At 38.0% G+C, this 15,909-nt stretch overlaps 1 protein-coding gene across 1 annotated transcript in view; it reads left to right on the top strand.

Moving 5' to 3' along the window:
- Positions 1-9,303, top strand: part of RBMS3 (RNA binding motif, single stranded interacting protein 3) — a 443,174-nt gene extending 433,871 nt beyond the window's left edge. Inside the window, exons 12-13 of the mRNA XM_010584321.1 lie at positions 6,564-6,644; positions 9,172-9,303. Of these exons, the coding sequence (XP_010582623.1) occupies positions 6,564-6,644; positions 9,172-9,303 (213 nt within the window). The remainder of the gene's footprint in view (positions 1-6,563; positions 6,645-9,171) is intronic.
- The last annotated feature ends 6,606 nt before the right edge of the window (positions 9,304-15,909 follow it).

Raw genomic sequence — 15,909 nt, 5'->3', positions numbered from 1 at the left:
ATATTTTAGGCCGGGCTGATAATTATTATCAAAAATATTGTAATATATGCAAAAACTCCATATCTTTTATTCTCGCATTCTTTAATTGGGAAAAACTAAGATTAATAACAGCCATTGAATAATTACAGGATTGAGCTGGAAAATGAGAATGCTTCTGGGTAGCAAAAGATATTTGAAGTTTAAAGTAAAAACTGTGGTGGCTGGATATTGTATTTCATTGAACTGCCTCTGGCGCTGATGAACTAGATGGTCCTCTTCTCATCCTGAGTTCCTGCGTCTCCATGCCAGACTATGGGATAAGAGGACACAGCAAGACAATGTTCTTTTCTATTGGAGAACAGGGTATTTTCAAATGAGAAGGTGGAACCAGGGACAAAAAAGCAGCAGTTTTATTCTACATTTCATTAAAGTTGTAACTACTTCACAATGGTCGAAGAGAGATGCAGTTTTTATTCTTTGCAGGGAAAGAGATTTGAAAGTGGGAGGGCAGGTTTCCTTCATGGGAAAAAAAAAAAAAAAGAAAATATTATAAAAATAAATCCAGCCAACGGTCTCATTTCCTTCAGTTTTCCAGCAATGCAAATGTTTTCACATAATTCTGTTAGTGATGCAGTGTCTAGACTTCTCAGATGGTTTAAAAAAAAAAAAAAAATCACAAATAAACCCTGGCATTAACTCTGAGAATCCTAAAAAACTAAGTCATTATCACTGTGCTGTAGCTCATGCAGTTATAGGAAACCACAAATAGTCACTGAAGAGCAGGCTCTGGAATCCTTGCTCATTTAAGACGCATGGGTTAGCATTTACTCCTCCCTTCAGCAGGCTGCTGCGGTGTAAATGCTTACCAGTATATGCTGGTACAAGGCTTCTGCCATTTGGCTCTCACCTAGGCTCTGTGCCTTCTCAGGAGCATGGCGGTTGAAATAAGGAAAGCAATCTTTGATTCTTGCAACAGATATACATTTATATAAAAAGAAAGCGAAACACCAGAAAGCAGCATTTACACATTGATTTTAAGAAAGGCCTCTTCTTTAACATTTATTCCTTGCTCATTGCCCTTTGTCCTTAGTCAGCCTACTAATTCTCAGTAAGTGTTGTTCAAGGTTTCCAAATCTACTGCAAACTTATATGTTAATGTCTCATTTTGTAAATCCTTTCTGGTTTTCTTTATGCCAGGAAACTTATTCAATGCTGATCAACTGTTGTCACTCTGTAAAATCTCAGAGTACTCACAGTGGCCAAGAGAGTTAACATATATCCAGTAGGTGCCTTCTAATCACAGCTGTGTTATTTTATAGGCAACTAGACCTATAAATAGAACTGTACTTTAGGGTGGTTTCTTAAACTTTCTGTTAATGATGACGTTCAGTATTTAAACAAAGTGTGTAGCCAAAGTCTTCTGGCGGTGTAAATGAAATTGTTTGGTCTTGCAAGAGGCACTCGCTCTTTCAGGCACTTGTCTCAGCTGACATTCAGTAACTAATAGGTGGTGTAAGACGTGTTTGCTGTGTATCTCAGCCGTTAGGCACTTGCCTGACTGCATTAACCTGAGCCCAAGAAAGGCAGGCCAGAAGCAGACTAGGGCAAATGAATAAATGGACAGTACCTGTGCCATATTCTTGATATAAAAGCTCCTGCAAATTCCCTGCAGGTCACTCAGCTCTGCCTTTGACGGGTGAAACGTGTTATCCTACTGCAACACGCTCCCTCGCTCTGCTTGGTGCAGGCAGCTGCCTTCCTCCTGTTTTTTTCTCCCTGATGCCTTCCACCTTTATGGGTTTAGTGTTTGCTGCAGGCTTAACATGAGTCTTGCTGAAGCCAGGCTGGGTTACCTCACTGTTTGCAGATCTGTGGGAACTGATGTTGCTCTCTGAATTAAACATGATCCTTCTCACAGTTTCATTTTGTCCCCTCAACCGACCTCCTCATTTGTTACCTCCTTTCGTTTAACTCTTTGTAGTCACGGAGGTTAATACCTGAAAGGAGAGCAGAGGTGTAAGTGTATATTGCTACTCTCTCATTTTCTAGCTACATATTTTTTCACATGCTTAAGCAGTTTCAAAAACGTAAAAACAAAAATCCCATTGGACAAGGTGTGAGTGGAATTATTAATGTAGCGTGTAGGCTAAACTGGTGCCCTGATAAATGCAGTCTGAACTAAGCAGTCAGGCATTGTAAAGCATGCATTATATTATAATACTGCACATCCTCAGTGCTGAGAACATGTATTCTGTATACTGTATGAAGAAAATAATAGTTTACAAACAAATTAAGAGCATGGTGCCACCAGCAATGTCTCTTTTTTTTTTTTTCTGTAGTAGAAATTACCAGCTTTTAAAGGTTCAGAGTGCCAAAAAAGCTCCCTTATACCCTCCAGATCCATCATCTCTGCCTGTAGAGTCACTATTCATTTTACTGTCAGAAATAAGCAGCCTCTACTTTTAGACCCACAAAGCCTGTACAGTTGTACAAGAATGAACAGTGTTTTCTTCTGCCTTGCACATACTTTGTTGAATGGCTGATCACATTACAGCTCAAGAATCTTTAATCTTGATGCAAACATATGGCAAAGAAAGAATGGATTTGGATTTTTCAGATTCTCTCATTTCAGTGCTTGCAATACTTATATTTAGTGGAATTAGCTGGGTACTGCTAAGCTGAGCATGTAAGTCATGCTGTCTCTCACATGTACATGTGGATAAGGAACTTTAGTGAGTGTGGTTCATGGAGAGAATAAATGTCAGTGATGGTCTTCTGACAGAGATGTCTGTCTTTGCCATCTGCCTACTTGCAAGTTACATTAGTTTCCTTAGATAGGTGGGAAGCCATGTGCAGACTATGTACATCTACAGGACCTGTGGTCCCCATGGAGTTGCATCACTACTGAGTCCCTCAGCTAAGGGATGTCCTTAGAGCAGAATCTTCATCCTGGGTGGTCCTAACCACAGCAGATATAAAATGTTTAACTTTTCTTCTGAATCTCACAATTCTTTCTGAAGCTCTTTTCCACCTCCCAGCATGGGCAGCACTTACTCCAGCACATCCAACGCACACTGTTTTACAGAACAGCTAGGTAAAGTGTCTGGGGGATCCAGGGAGAGACGTAGACTCCAATGGGCTCAGTGTGTGCTGGGTATGGAAGCTACTGAAAAGCAGTGTTCAGGAAGCTTTCTGCTAACAATCAGCTGTGAATATCCATGACCAGATATTCAACTTTTGCATTATCCAATGCCATTGATGTTGAGTATTGACACTGACATTGTGCCTTAGCACTATGTAATCTTCAATGTATTTATCCTGTGAGATCAGAGAGGTAGGATTATGTAGTTCATAAAGGAAAGAAATACATGCGAACTTGCTTGAGCTAATGTCAGTTATAACAAAAATTAATCTGTCCTCCTTTTTCATTATACTGTTAGTAAACTAAACTAAAGCAGCTTCTCAGCACTAGGCTTCCCATGGTGAAAACTGATCCAGCAGGACAGGCACTCCTGAATTCATGTGGTCTCAGCTGGGACTCCCTGTGCATGTGAGGGGACTTTAGATACTTAAGTCCAAGTGTGTATCTCTGAGGACTAAGCCCTAGTTGTCTTATAGTTTTATAAAGTTTTTTACAGAAGCCTCAATGGATCCTTAAGTGAGAGTCTGGAGACTGAGAGTCAGTTCCAAGCCCTGATAACTTGTTTAATTGTTGACCTGGTTACTCTTGTCTGAAATGATGAGGGTATCTTTACATTCATAAAGATGAGTACATTAAATATGTTTGGATATTCCACTGAAGGGCACAATGTGTGTACCTGTAATACAGACCAGCCTGCTGCTGTGTGCTCAAGGCCCAATAGTTAAGCAGTAGTACTCTGTGGGATTGAGCCTTGGCTAACTTCTACTAGGACCAAATTCTTTGCCACAAAAACTGACTTCATTTATGCCATTGGTGGAACTAATTTGGCTCACATCATTTGTTTCAATTGTAGAGCTCTAAATGATTTAACCAAAAAGTTGAACCACCATTACGGTGGACGTTTAGACAAGCAGAATATGTTACATACAGGGGAGAAGTCACATTCCTACAGTTCTTCAGGGAATCTGGAAAGTAACTAGACAGCTTTGGTCTCCAGCACTGTAAATCACCTGCTGTTTGGCTGAATTCAGTTAAAATTCTTGCAAAAAAAATTAAACTGGGAAAGTATGGGGAGGTGTGAGTGTCTGGAAAGACCAGGGCAAGCAAGGGTTAGCCCGGGCCACCAGTCACACTCAAGTCAACAGAACAGTTTCCCCTAGAGATTGCGTAGCAGTGAAGGAAGCAACGTGAAGTACTCTGACAAGTAAGATCATGATCTGCCTCAAGAGGAAAACAGTAACAATAGAGCTAAGAAACTGCACGAGAGCGGCGCTTACAGAGTCAGCAAAGAAAGGCACCAATTAATTCCCAGACAGTTTCAGTTGTGCTACAGAACTCAATGCCAAAGGATTTTTTAAAAAGTGGAGTGATCTGAATTAAAAGACAGTTGAATAATGTGATATTTGTGTATTAAAACTCATTTGTGTTTTTATGTAAGGTAAGAGAATGGCAGACAATGGCGTCTTATAAGAGTCTGAGTGTTGATCTGCTGAGTTCAGGGAAGAACTTGGAGGAAGTCCAAGCTGAATGAAGCCACTTTATTCTTTAAATTAATGCTTTTAATTAAAATCTGTATATATTTGTCCAAGTGAAGCTAGCCTGCATAGGTGTTTAAAACCCTCGTAGGTCTTTGCAGAACTAGAAGAATGAGTGCTTCAGGTTAATGTTAAATATTGACACATTTAGAACAATGCTACCCAGCAGCTGTCGTCCCAACATGTGACGGCAACATTACAAAGCAGAATGAATGAAGCGGAAGCAGCTCTGGAACACCCTGCTGTAACATTCTCATTAGCTCCTAATCCGTAAGGCAGGAGAATAGCCCAACTGTACTGAGTACAATAGGGATAGTTGGCCTAATGTCTTTGGTGGGTTAGCATTCATAAAAAAACTATTGAATTCAATTCTCTTTCTGAAGAACAAGGAAAAGGAGCTGCAGAAAAACATGGCCTGATACAGGCACACAGACACTGGGGACAGTCCTGTCTCTTTGCTCAAGTTAAGGAAAACACTGTACATTTTAGCAAAAATATTGTAATGGTTTTCAACACAATGCATTACTCATATTGCAAGTATACATTCTATGTCACGTATGTTCCTCACTGATTTTTTCTTCTATAGAAAACAATTTCATTTAAGTAATTTTTTTTCTTCTACTTGAATGAAGACTTCAGAATTTAGCTGTGGGATTCTTAAATATGCCATTCTCATTCCCTAAGGCCTTTCTCCAGCATTGCTGCAGACTCTGCACCCCACTATGCAATTTCATAATGCATGTTTGTGACAGGCATATCAAACCATCCAGTCAGTTTAGAATTGAGGTGAGAGAGTGCTTTAAATGTAAATTTTACTATAAACAGCAGAATAAAATCTTGCAAGCACTTCCTAGCTCTGCCAGGAAGCAAAGCTATATTTAACTCATTTTAAAATTCATCAAATACATTCTGGGCTGATTCAGATCTTCGGTGTGTCTTTGAAGATAACGTGTAGTGGAAGTGTCACACAGTCAGTAGTTGTGGGATTGGGCACATTCTGAGATTCTTGTCAGTGAAGACATGCAGTTAGGACTGGATTGTAGAAAGAAAAGTACATATAGATCTGATGACTTAATATTGATACTTTATTTGAAGGTTTGAACAATATTTGTTGCTTTCAGTTCAAGAGCTTTTTAAGAAGTGCTGTATATAAAGACATAAGTGCCATACCAATAGTAAAATGCACATGCATTCCTGAATTTTTAAAAAGATTGTCTTGTAGTGCTTGGGAGAGACAGTATTTTAGAGAAACTAATACAAAGTGTTGCTATAATAATGATTTGCAGAAGTTTCAAAATGCATAGAAAAGATCCCTGGATATTAAGAATAGGCCATGAGAATTAGCTAGGGATTTTGTGTACAAAAGGAGAAACTCCCAGATACATCTTCCTCTTCCTTTATTTTTCCTGTCTTGGATTGCACCTCCCTGCAGCTTTGTATCCCTGTAAACTCAGCTGCTGTTGTTGATAGGGTTAAATATAGACTGGAATAAACCTGTCAAATTTCATGCTTCATTTTTTGTATGTGTCATTAGATAAGATCAATAAGACTTCAAAAGATTGTTTAGACTGTGTTTGTATTTGTAACTACTATATATATGCTGCTATTGTGTCTCTACTGGTTTTTAAGGAAGTAGGAGTCTCTCAATTTCAGAAGCCATGTGAACAGTCTGAATCTATCAGCAAGATGTTTGCTATTGCATATATTCAGATATGACCTGACTTTGAAGTTCAAGATTATGATTTTTAATAGCTAGGTAATTCCTACCATTGCCTAAAATCCTTAATTAAAAGAAATAATAAGCTATACACTAACCAAAGAGCTCTGAACAGCGTCATGCTTCTAATATGGTTTTACGCATCTTGACTGTGGTTTTCTAATGTTCATTTGCCTTTGATTTGTTCTAGTACATGACTGCTGCTGCACCTATGCAAGGGACCTACATTCCCCAGTACACTCCTGTGCCTCCAACAGCTGTCCCTATCGAAGTAAGTTTATCTCCATCCATGAAAGTAGAGTGAAGGGGTAGCAGACCTCTTATCTATTACGCCTCTTTGCACCTGTTGTTTGAAAGGGGCCTGAAGTTACTTTATGGAATGGTGGCTGGAAGCTTCCAGCTTTTAAAATTAGGACTGCGCATTTCTTTCTCTTTTTCTTTTCTTTCTCCTTGTTTTTTCTTCTCCTCACCACCATCCACCCCCCCTTTTTTTTTTAATTATTTGCAAGGGCTCTTGTTTTGCTTTTTTTTTTTTTGTACAGCAGGACATGGAATAAAACATCAGTGATTATGACTATTTTTTCCCCATGTACTTGGGAGGGAGATGGGAAGAGGCAGGAAAACAAACCCAGCAGGCAGACCACGAACCCAAAAGAGATTCCAAGAAGAGAAGGTTGCAAGAGGGTTTGCTGCGGTCCTTAGCAAGTTTAGGTAATTGCTGAAACATTTAGCCACCAGAAAAAGTGATTGAGCAATGGAAACCTTCCTCTTGTATATACAGACGTGGAGGATGCTGCACTGACTGAGTGCTTTTCATCCTTGAGGAAGGATTCGCTCCCTCCCTCCTTGGGGCTGAGTCATGCTGATGACAGTCTAATGAGTAAGTATTTACTCAACCCTGTAGACCACAAGCTGCCGGGAGAGCATCAGCTTGGCCTCCACTTCTGTGAAGCTTCATAAGGGCCACTGAGCACAGCGAGAGAAGGGAGCCTTGGCATCCTCTTACCTGTGTGCTTCTCTTTGGTGCTACCCTCTTTTATTAATAACTTCTCCCCTAACTGGGGTAATGTGAGGAGTGCCAGGGTCTCTGTACTTCTGTCTTCGGCTATGTGGACTTTGGAGTTTGTGCTATTACTACTCTGTGCTTTGAGGATGCTGAGTTAGAGGTACTGTTGGCATGGCTCCACCAGCAGTCAAGTTTTCCTGGTTCTGCCAGTTCTTTGCAATTACTGAGATTCCCAAATGAGGTCCCACAGGAAAGGCTGGTACTGTTCTGTCATACTGAGCTGGTCATGTTTTAGTCTTTTTTTGCCTCGTGATAATTTTGCCCTAAACCTTGTTTGTTTACAAACGGGCCATGGGTCCCTCTATTCAATTGCCATTCTTAGGTATTAAACTGGGCAGATACAAATCTGAATTAAAAGGAGATGGTGGGATGGAGGGTGGCTCATACAGCACTACTGGCTGCATACTGTGCTGACCAGTGTGAATAAGAAATGCAGTTAATTCTTCCTGAGCCCTCCTCCCCATCACCCACTGGTATATTCATGCCTGCTAAAGTGACATGATGCCATAATTATCTACTAGAATAATCAAAATATTATCTGAATATATAGCCTGTCTTGCTCCGATCCAGTGATGATGATTATTGTTAATGTTTATCTGTATTCATGTAGCATCATGAACCAGGACTCTACTATGCTAGATGCTTCACAAGCAGAGATCAAAAAACACAGTCTCTGCCCCAGAGAGCTTAAAATCTCAAGACTAGATGGACAAAAGCAGAAGGAAAAAGATAAGGAAGTAGACAAAAAAAGATAATACTGACACTCTGTTAAGCAATAGATATGAAGCATTTCTGAAAAATGAAACTGGTACTTTTAACAGATAATTTCAAATAAACTACCTGTTGTTTACACAGGACTCAAATAAAAACAAAGCAAGTGCTTTGTGCTCCCTCTTCTGGCTCTGTTGTGTGCAATACAGTAGTAAAGCATGTTCCCTGAAGAGACCTGCTAGTGTTACTCATGTGACCAACACACCAAGCATGAAAGTAAAGGAAAGAAAATAAAGCTTGCTTTGAAAGCGTACAAGAGCACTTAAAAATAATATTATTCAGCCTGTCTAAATAGGATAAGAAATAGTGCATAATGTTAAATTCATACATATCTTTTCTGTGTTATCTTTTTTGCAAACATATAAATAAAACTTCATTGGAGCTTTGACTTAAAAGATAAAAGTCTTTAGTGTGAAGTAAATTTATTTTTGAAGGGAAGCAGTGTGTAGAGGAGTACAGTATTTTTCTGAGGCAGCTAAAATTCTGTTGAATGTGTGCTAAACCAGAGAGCAGTGGGCCTAGATTCTGCCTTTATCACATTGCAAATCAAACAAAATAAGTGTGAACTCGCTGTGAAGTTGGGGTAGGTAAGTGAAAATCAGAAGAGCCATACGTATGTTGTAAAAAAGACAAAAGGTAAAATCCAGACTCCACTGAAGTCAGAAGTTTTGCCTCTGGCTTTGAATGGGCAGGGAACTGCCCTCAAAGGTGGAGGTGTTTTCCACTGCAGCTTGTGAGAGCAAAGTACTACAGGAGCTGGTATGCTAAGGAAGCTTCTTGTTGCTGGATTAGCTCTCTAAAACTGATGGAGTTTGTTGTGTTAGCATGTGGTTCTGCTGTCTCAAACTCTCTTGACCTTTAGAGAAATACAGGAATGGTGAGCTGGTGCTGAGCTCTTTTATGTAATTCACTGCGGTGAGTAAAATTAGTAATTTTTTCATGTTCTCATTTGATTCCCTAGGGTGTTGTTGCTGATACTTCTCCACAGACAGTAGCATCTTCATCACAGGAAGCCAGTGGTCAACAGCAACAGATGACAGTGGAAACATCCAGTGAACACGCGCCTGCATATTCTTACCAACAGTCTAAGTAAGTAGGCGTACATTTTGTAACCAGAAGATTTTGTTTCTTGATTATAGCGGGCCAAATTCTACTCCCCATTTCAGCAATATGAATTCTGAGTAGCTTCATTAAGTTCAGATGAATTCTGGATATATAGCAGTGTAATTAGCAAAAGGTTTTGGCTGATGGCCTCACCTTTGCAAAATGTCCTTGAGTTCATGCCTGCAAAGATATGATCTCTAACTGTCTGCTGCTTTTGTGGACTCAGAAGGATCTCAACACCTGTGTTAACAATCATCACACTAGGCTAAAGCAGCATCTGGCATCAGAGGTTAAAAAGAGGGCTTAAATTTTGCAGCGGTGAAAGTATTGGCACAGTACACATGTAAAGGCTTCTTTCTGAAAGTGTAGCTAATGAAGCACTATAAATTGCCCCAAGTTGGTATTTGTAACTATGTAAAACTGGTGCTGTGCAGACACTGAGTGGGCAAGAACTGGAAATGGAAGAAGGGATAAGAAAGGGATGGAGAGAAACACTGCTCTGTCTTTCCCCTGTCCTCTGCTCCCTTTCTTTGCTTCCTATGGAATACCTTGGAAAATTCAATATTTATACACTGACAGCTGGATCTAGAACTCCTAAAGAGTCCCTTCATCTTCACAGTAGTCCTCAAAACATTCCTCTCTGCGACATTAAAACTAGTCCTCACAAAGGGAAAGTTACTTAGTGACAGGGTACTCATTGGGACTGATCAATGTTGGACAGATTCTAGGAAGGAGCCCAAACATAATGCTTTATTAATACACGTATATTGAACACCCACGTCACTGTGAAAAGAGAATTACACATTTTTTATCTTGGGGACGGAAGCAGACAAATAGCCAGACAAGAAATATGTTAGATATGTCAGTCAATGCATGATGACATAGTAGTTATAGAGGCATAAGATATGTGCTGGTATAGGAAAGATTAGAATTATACCAATCTGTCAATTACTATACTTCATCTTTGACCTCTGGAAGTGGAAGATGCATTTATTTGTCTAACATATGAGTAACAAATGGTTTCAGATCACACAATGTCCCTTTTTGACCGCCATAAAACGTAAGACCTCACTATTTATTACATCATGCCAATATTTGTCTATATGTACATATTACAAAAGCAATTGATCACAAGCTTTTTGTTGATGCACCCAACTGGAGCCACAGTCTATGCATGTGTATCCCTTCTAGGTATCAGTTTCTCTAGCACCTGTAAATAAATGATGGCAAAATACTTACAGAATATAATGGGCAAAGAGAGAAATATATGTGACCATCCCATCCTGTTGGCCTGTTTTGATGACTCTGTTCTGTAGGGGTTTGATCTGACCATTCCTGTGTTCCAGTTCCCTTTTGCTTAAGTCTCAAAGCAGAAGGACTTAGGCTCAGAAACACTCATAAAGTAGCTGTGATCAGCGGATTCTGGCATTTTTCCCCCATAGGAGGAAACTACATTGCAATTCTTTATTGAAATTGGTGGTGTTTCTTGCCAGTGTGGTGAATTCCTACCTTCTCTGAGAATGAGATCCCTCATCTTTCCTTGTCAGCTACTGCCTTTTTGCAATGATGGATACACTTCTAATGGCACTGGCATTTATATTGAGAGGAATTTCTTTCTTTTTTAATCACACTGGCAGATCCACTACGGATTTTTTATTATGATTAGTTTCAGTATTTTTTTCTGAAATGTGCCCTCTATTTATATCTGCCAGTTGTGGACAGAAATGCAAAGTGTGGGAAGCTGTAGATACAAACCAAAATATACACAATCTCTGTCTTAAAAAGAGAACTTCTGCCGGAATATCTCAGTAACCTTTAATATAAAACCAAGTGAAGTTATTTTGTAATTAAAATATAGTTTTATTAATCTGCTCTTCAAAGGGCTTATTTATTAATAGCAAGCATCATGCCCAATATACAACAGCTGTTTTCAAAGCGAGATGAGAGGAAGTAATTAACATGACCAGACAATGATTTTGTCAGATATAGGCAAAGGCAGACACTATAAAATTATTTCATAGGAGCTGACCAGTCAGGAGAAAAGTTATAAGAGTATATTTCATTATATTTCTTTTCCTTGCAACAGTCATGAAATTGCAGGCAACAAAGGAGAGGCAATGTACTCAGAATGAACTGGGTGGTATAAGGACTGTACTCTCTTTGTAAGTAAAAATAAACCACAAGACTTAAAATTTGAGTTCCACTTTTTAAATCAGCATACATGTTCTTTATTTAATATTCTGGCTGCTGTACTTGAGGATCCCACCTCTAGATGTTCAGAAATGATAACTTCATGTCAAAACCTGGCTACCTATTGTGTAGCAATATAGGAGAAACAGCCCTTGGTTTCTGAGCAGAGGACTCAACTCTACGAGGAAATCACCTTAATTATTTTAGACCCAAACTCCCTTTTTTCCTTGTAAATCTTTAATTTTGCACATAAAAGTGTGAATTTTATGAAGTGCAGATAAATGGAGATCCTTCCCCCTGAAAAGTGTAGTCTGTTACCTCTAAGCAAAACTCTGCTGGACAACATACTCTGATTTTAAATGTGGAAAGAATTACATTTTTCTGGAGCCTTTTGTGGGCAAAGTCAATGCCAGGTTAGATTAGAGAGTGTGTGCTGTGACCCTTCAGTGGAATTGGTCTTTCATACATATGGTGGCCACTCGAGCCAGAGGGGCAGTAAAACTGAACAAGGTGAGCATTCAGCTTTGAGTACTCCTACCAGAAGTTATGCATAGAAAACCCTAAGAAAATAATTAATTCTTGCTTTCCACATAAATCTGTTGTTACATTCAAAATATTAATTTTCAGGCTTCATGCAATGAAAAAGTCGTTTGGTAAATTTAATACTTAAAATTGCAGTTAGTTTTATGTTTACCATCCAGAGAAATAGTTCTGTGGCAAATGTTATGTCATCAACATTCTTCACAATTTAACTCCTAATATTAAAATTAATTTTAAACTAAGCAAGGCACATGCGTTAATGCTTGCAAAAGGAAAGGTGCTGGATATTCTTGTGTTGAACTTCATCTGGAAAAGGATTTTTTCCATGCAAGTTTTGAGGACTGTAGGAAAAGCAATAGCTAACCCTTACTGATAGCCCTAGACATGAAAACAGCGTTTTTATGTAGGTTCTGCATCTCCCCAAAGATCTCATATAGTCTTGCTAAGGTAAGTTTGATGTGACATATCTTTAAATGACATGAAACGTCAAAAATACAAAATGAGAGTTATCTTCTCTAAGAAAAAGGTTGATAGTTTAGCTTATTCTCTGTGCTAAATGTAAAAAGATTTGACACTATATGATCAAAAATTATATTTTTCTAATTAATATTATCTTGAATGTTTCTACTAAGTTAGCCATAACTGGCTCATTAAGCAGACTGCTCCACAGTCTAACTGTTCTTGCCATCAGAAAATGTGTTGGTTTTAGCAAATTGGATGTATCCTTTTATTGCAATTTTATCCTTAGTTTTATTATTAGTATCCAAAATAAAGAGTGCCACTTATTATTATGAAAATATTCGCTCTCTTATGGTATTACTCTTGAAATATTTACACAGTGTTAAGCCACGTATTCATCTCATTTCAGTGTAGGTAGACTGCCCATTAAGCATAGCATTAACAAGAGTTAAATTCATCTGCTTAGGATGTGTTAACATCCCAAAAGCAGGAGTTCCCTATTTCTGCCTGACTATTTTCAGCTTAGTGGTGGTATCATATTTAAACAGCTGCAAATTTAGTTTAGCTTGGATAACTTTTAAAGGGAATTGGGTGCAAAAAAAAGGAGAGGAGCCTATTTCAAAGTTGTTTTGACTTAATGACCACTTTAATTCAATTGTTTTTACAGACAATAAACAGGACTGAAGAATGTCGGTCTGAAATCTTTGCCTTGAATGGAGAAACTTCACTGAACAAGAAGTTGGCTTCCAGTTTGCACAGGCGTCAAATGAATGCTTTTTTTTTCTACCTTTCCCAACGAAAACAAAACAGTGTTTTTATGTGCTGTGCAAATGGTTCCGTCATGTAGTCTGACAATTTTATTTTTGCTATATTTTTTTTTTTTAACTAAAGGAAAAACCCAGAGGAAAAACACTGGGTTGACATTTCATCTGGACGAACATTTGAATTCAGAATTTACCTGGAGGTGTAGCTAGATTTTTTTTTTTTTAACAGAAAAACTGATGATGTCAAGAGGGAGCAAGTTGCGATGAAAACCAATTGTCTTCCTCAAAAATTAAGCTACTCTTTTTCTCTCATTTTATTTTTCTTCTTGTTTTAAATCTAGAGTGTTTTTTGTGTTTTTTTGATTTTTTTTTTTTTTAAAGAAATGTTTAGGTAAGGTTTATCTTGAATCTTAATTGCCTTAATTTTAAGGACGTCAAAGGCTCTCAAGGCAAGCTGTCAACGTCTTGTTAGAAAACCCGAGAATGAATTGAAACTGCTCACACCGGTGCTGGTGCAGAAGTTTAATAGACTGAGTTTTTGGGGTGAACAAAAAATAAACTGTACAGTTTAAAAGAAAATGATTTTCTTCTTTTGAAGAAAAATTGATGATAAAGGAACTGTGGCAACTGAAAGGATTGGAAAAATGCTGGGACTTTTATGAACTTTGTCTTAAGTGTTGACAGAAAAAAAATCTAGAAGGCTAAAGCATTTTACAGTAAAGTTATTGAATTGAGAAAAAAACTTGCTGCATTATAGAGAATGCAGGGTTTTTTTCTTGCAGAATGCAGATTTTTTTATTTACAAAGCGTGATCGCTAGCAAAAGCATTAGTGCTTTTTATCTGCAGTCTTTTTTATGAGCTTTAAGAAGTTTTTAGTCTGCTTTGCTTGTCACATTGCAAAAACCTAGCTTAAGAGCATTAAAAAAAACTTAAGTAGATAGGAGCTTATGGTCAAAAAAGTGCAAAAAAAGCAATAGATAGAAGAAATTGTTGACAATTTCTGTAGTCTTTCCTAGTTGTGAACAAATGCAGCCTATGGATGGCCTATTTTATACCAAAGATGAAGTGACACCCTAACGCAGTCCAGAAGATAGAGGTTTTTTTCTTTTTTTATCTTTATTTGACCTACATGGCCGGACCAGTTCTTACTTTCTTGTTTGTTTAAACTATCTTCCACTGGTGTTTTACATACTGCATATGTTTATAGTGGAAATTTCGGAATAGTTGGTGTTAGAAGCTTGTTGATGGTGTGCTTTGGAGAACATCCCAAAGCAAGGGGGAGTGGGTTACCAACTAATCTGTCCAGGTGGACTTTAATTTTGATGAGTTTTTCTGTTAAATTGCCTGATCTTTGGTATTTCTACTGAAACAACAGTCTTCCTTCTGAATTCCAACATACCGCAGATTCATTTCTTCACCTCAGTCTTTGTCATCGTCCAGCATGCATAGCCACCTTAATTCTGCGTTTGTTTTTCAGTGATGCATTTGAATTGCCAGATAGATGCAAGAGAAAGCAAACTTGATCTTTGTTCTCATTTTAGCTCTCCCATACAAGCAGAAATGTTGAAAATGACTTAGTATTGTCATGCAGGCAGGAAGTCAAAAATTATTCTTCTCTGCTATGATCTCTGTTGTCTTAATATGTGGGCTGACAATCACTAATTAGCATGATTAGGCAAAAAAAGGACACTAACTAAATTGAATCCACTGAAACCTGTTTTAGGAATAACAGTTATTTTCCATAGAGAAATCTTGATTATGGCCCTTACTTTTTCCAAACAAACAAACAAAAAAGGTGAGAAGCAAGTCAAAAGATGATTTTTTTCCTTAAGGAGGCAGAAGAGAAGCAGCATTTAAATATATACATACACATAGATCTATATGTAAAAATTAAACCAAACATTTTTAAACTTTCCTCCATCCAGAAGAGAGGGGAAGCTTCATCACATTTATTGTGGTGCATTAGAGACAGGGTATCCATTAAAAGTAATGAAATTAAAACATATATATTGGATCAATCTGATTCAGCTGCCCAATTCTAAAAAGAGACCTGTGTTTCCCTAACCTGACTTTTTGGGGGAAAAGAACACAATTATTTTTTTAAATTGATAAAACAAGATCATATTTTTTAACATAGTGTGGGGGGGAGGGGGTTTCCCAAGTAAATGGCTGCTAGATATGCAACATAGAAAAGAGAGAAATGGGAGTTCACATGGTTCTTCACCATAGGAAGAGGGCCTGATTTTCAGAAGTGGTAAAACTTCTTCTTTCTCCAGAGTAGTTGCTGATATTCAACACTTCTGAAAACCAGATGATGCCAAAGTAAAAGAAGAACAACATCCACAACATGTTTTTGATTCAGAAGAAACAAAAAAAAAAAAAAAAAGAAAAATCTGTTTCACATGCTGTCTCATTACTTGTTGCTTTTTGGGAGTGGAACTTGAATTTTGTCCTTAGATAAAGGCTCCCTCTTTCTTTGGAGGGCATATGGGGGAAAAAAATCGAGCTAGCCTTATTTTCTTCCTTTCTACACGTACTCTCCTTCTGTCTGTCTCTGAATTCTTTGTACAAATAGAGATAACCCCGGGCACAAGTCAGTTAAATATTAAATAAACACATTTGTTTCTGTGTTCGTTCTAAT

Source organism: Haliaeetus leucocephalus, unplaced genomic scaffold (genome assembly GCF_000737465.1).
Source record: "Haliaeetus leucocephalus isolate CR32 unplaced genomic scaffold, Haliaeetus_leucocephalus-4.0 Scaffold973, whole genome shotgun sequence".
Taxonomy (NCBI): domain Eukaryota; kingdom Metazoa; phylum Chordata; class Aves; order Accipitriformes; family Accipitridae; genus Haliaeetus; species Haliaeetus leucocephalus.
Note: the sequence above shows the minus strand (reverse complement) of the source record. Positions and strands in the feature narration are given on the sequence as shown.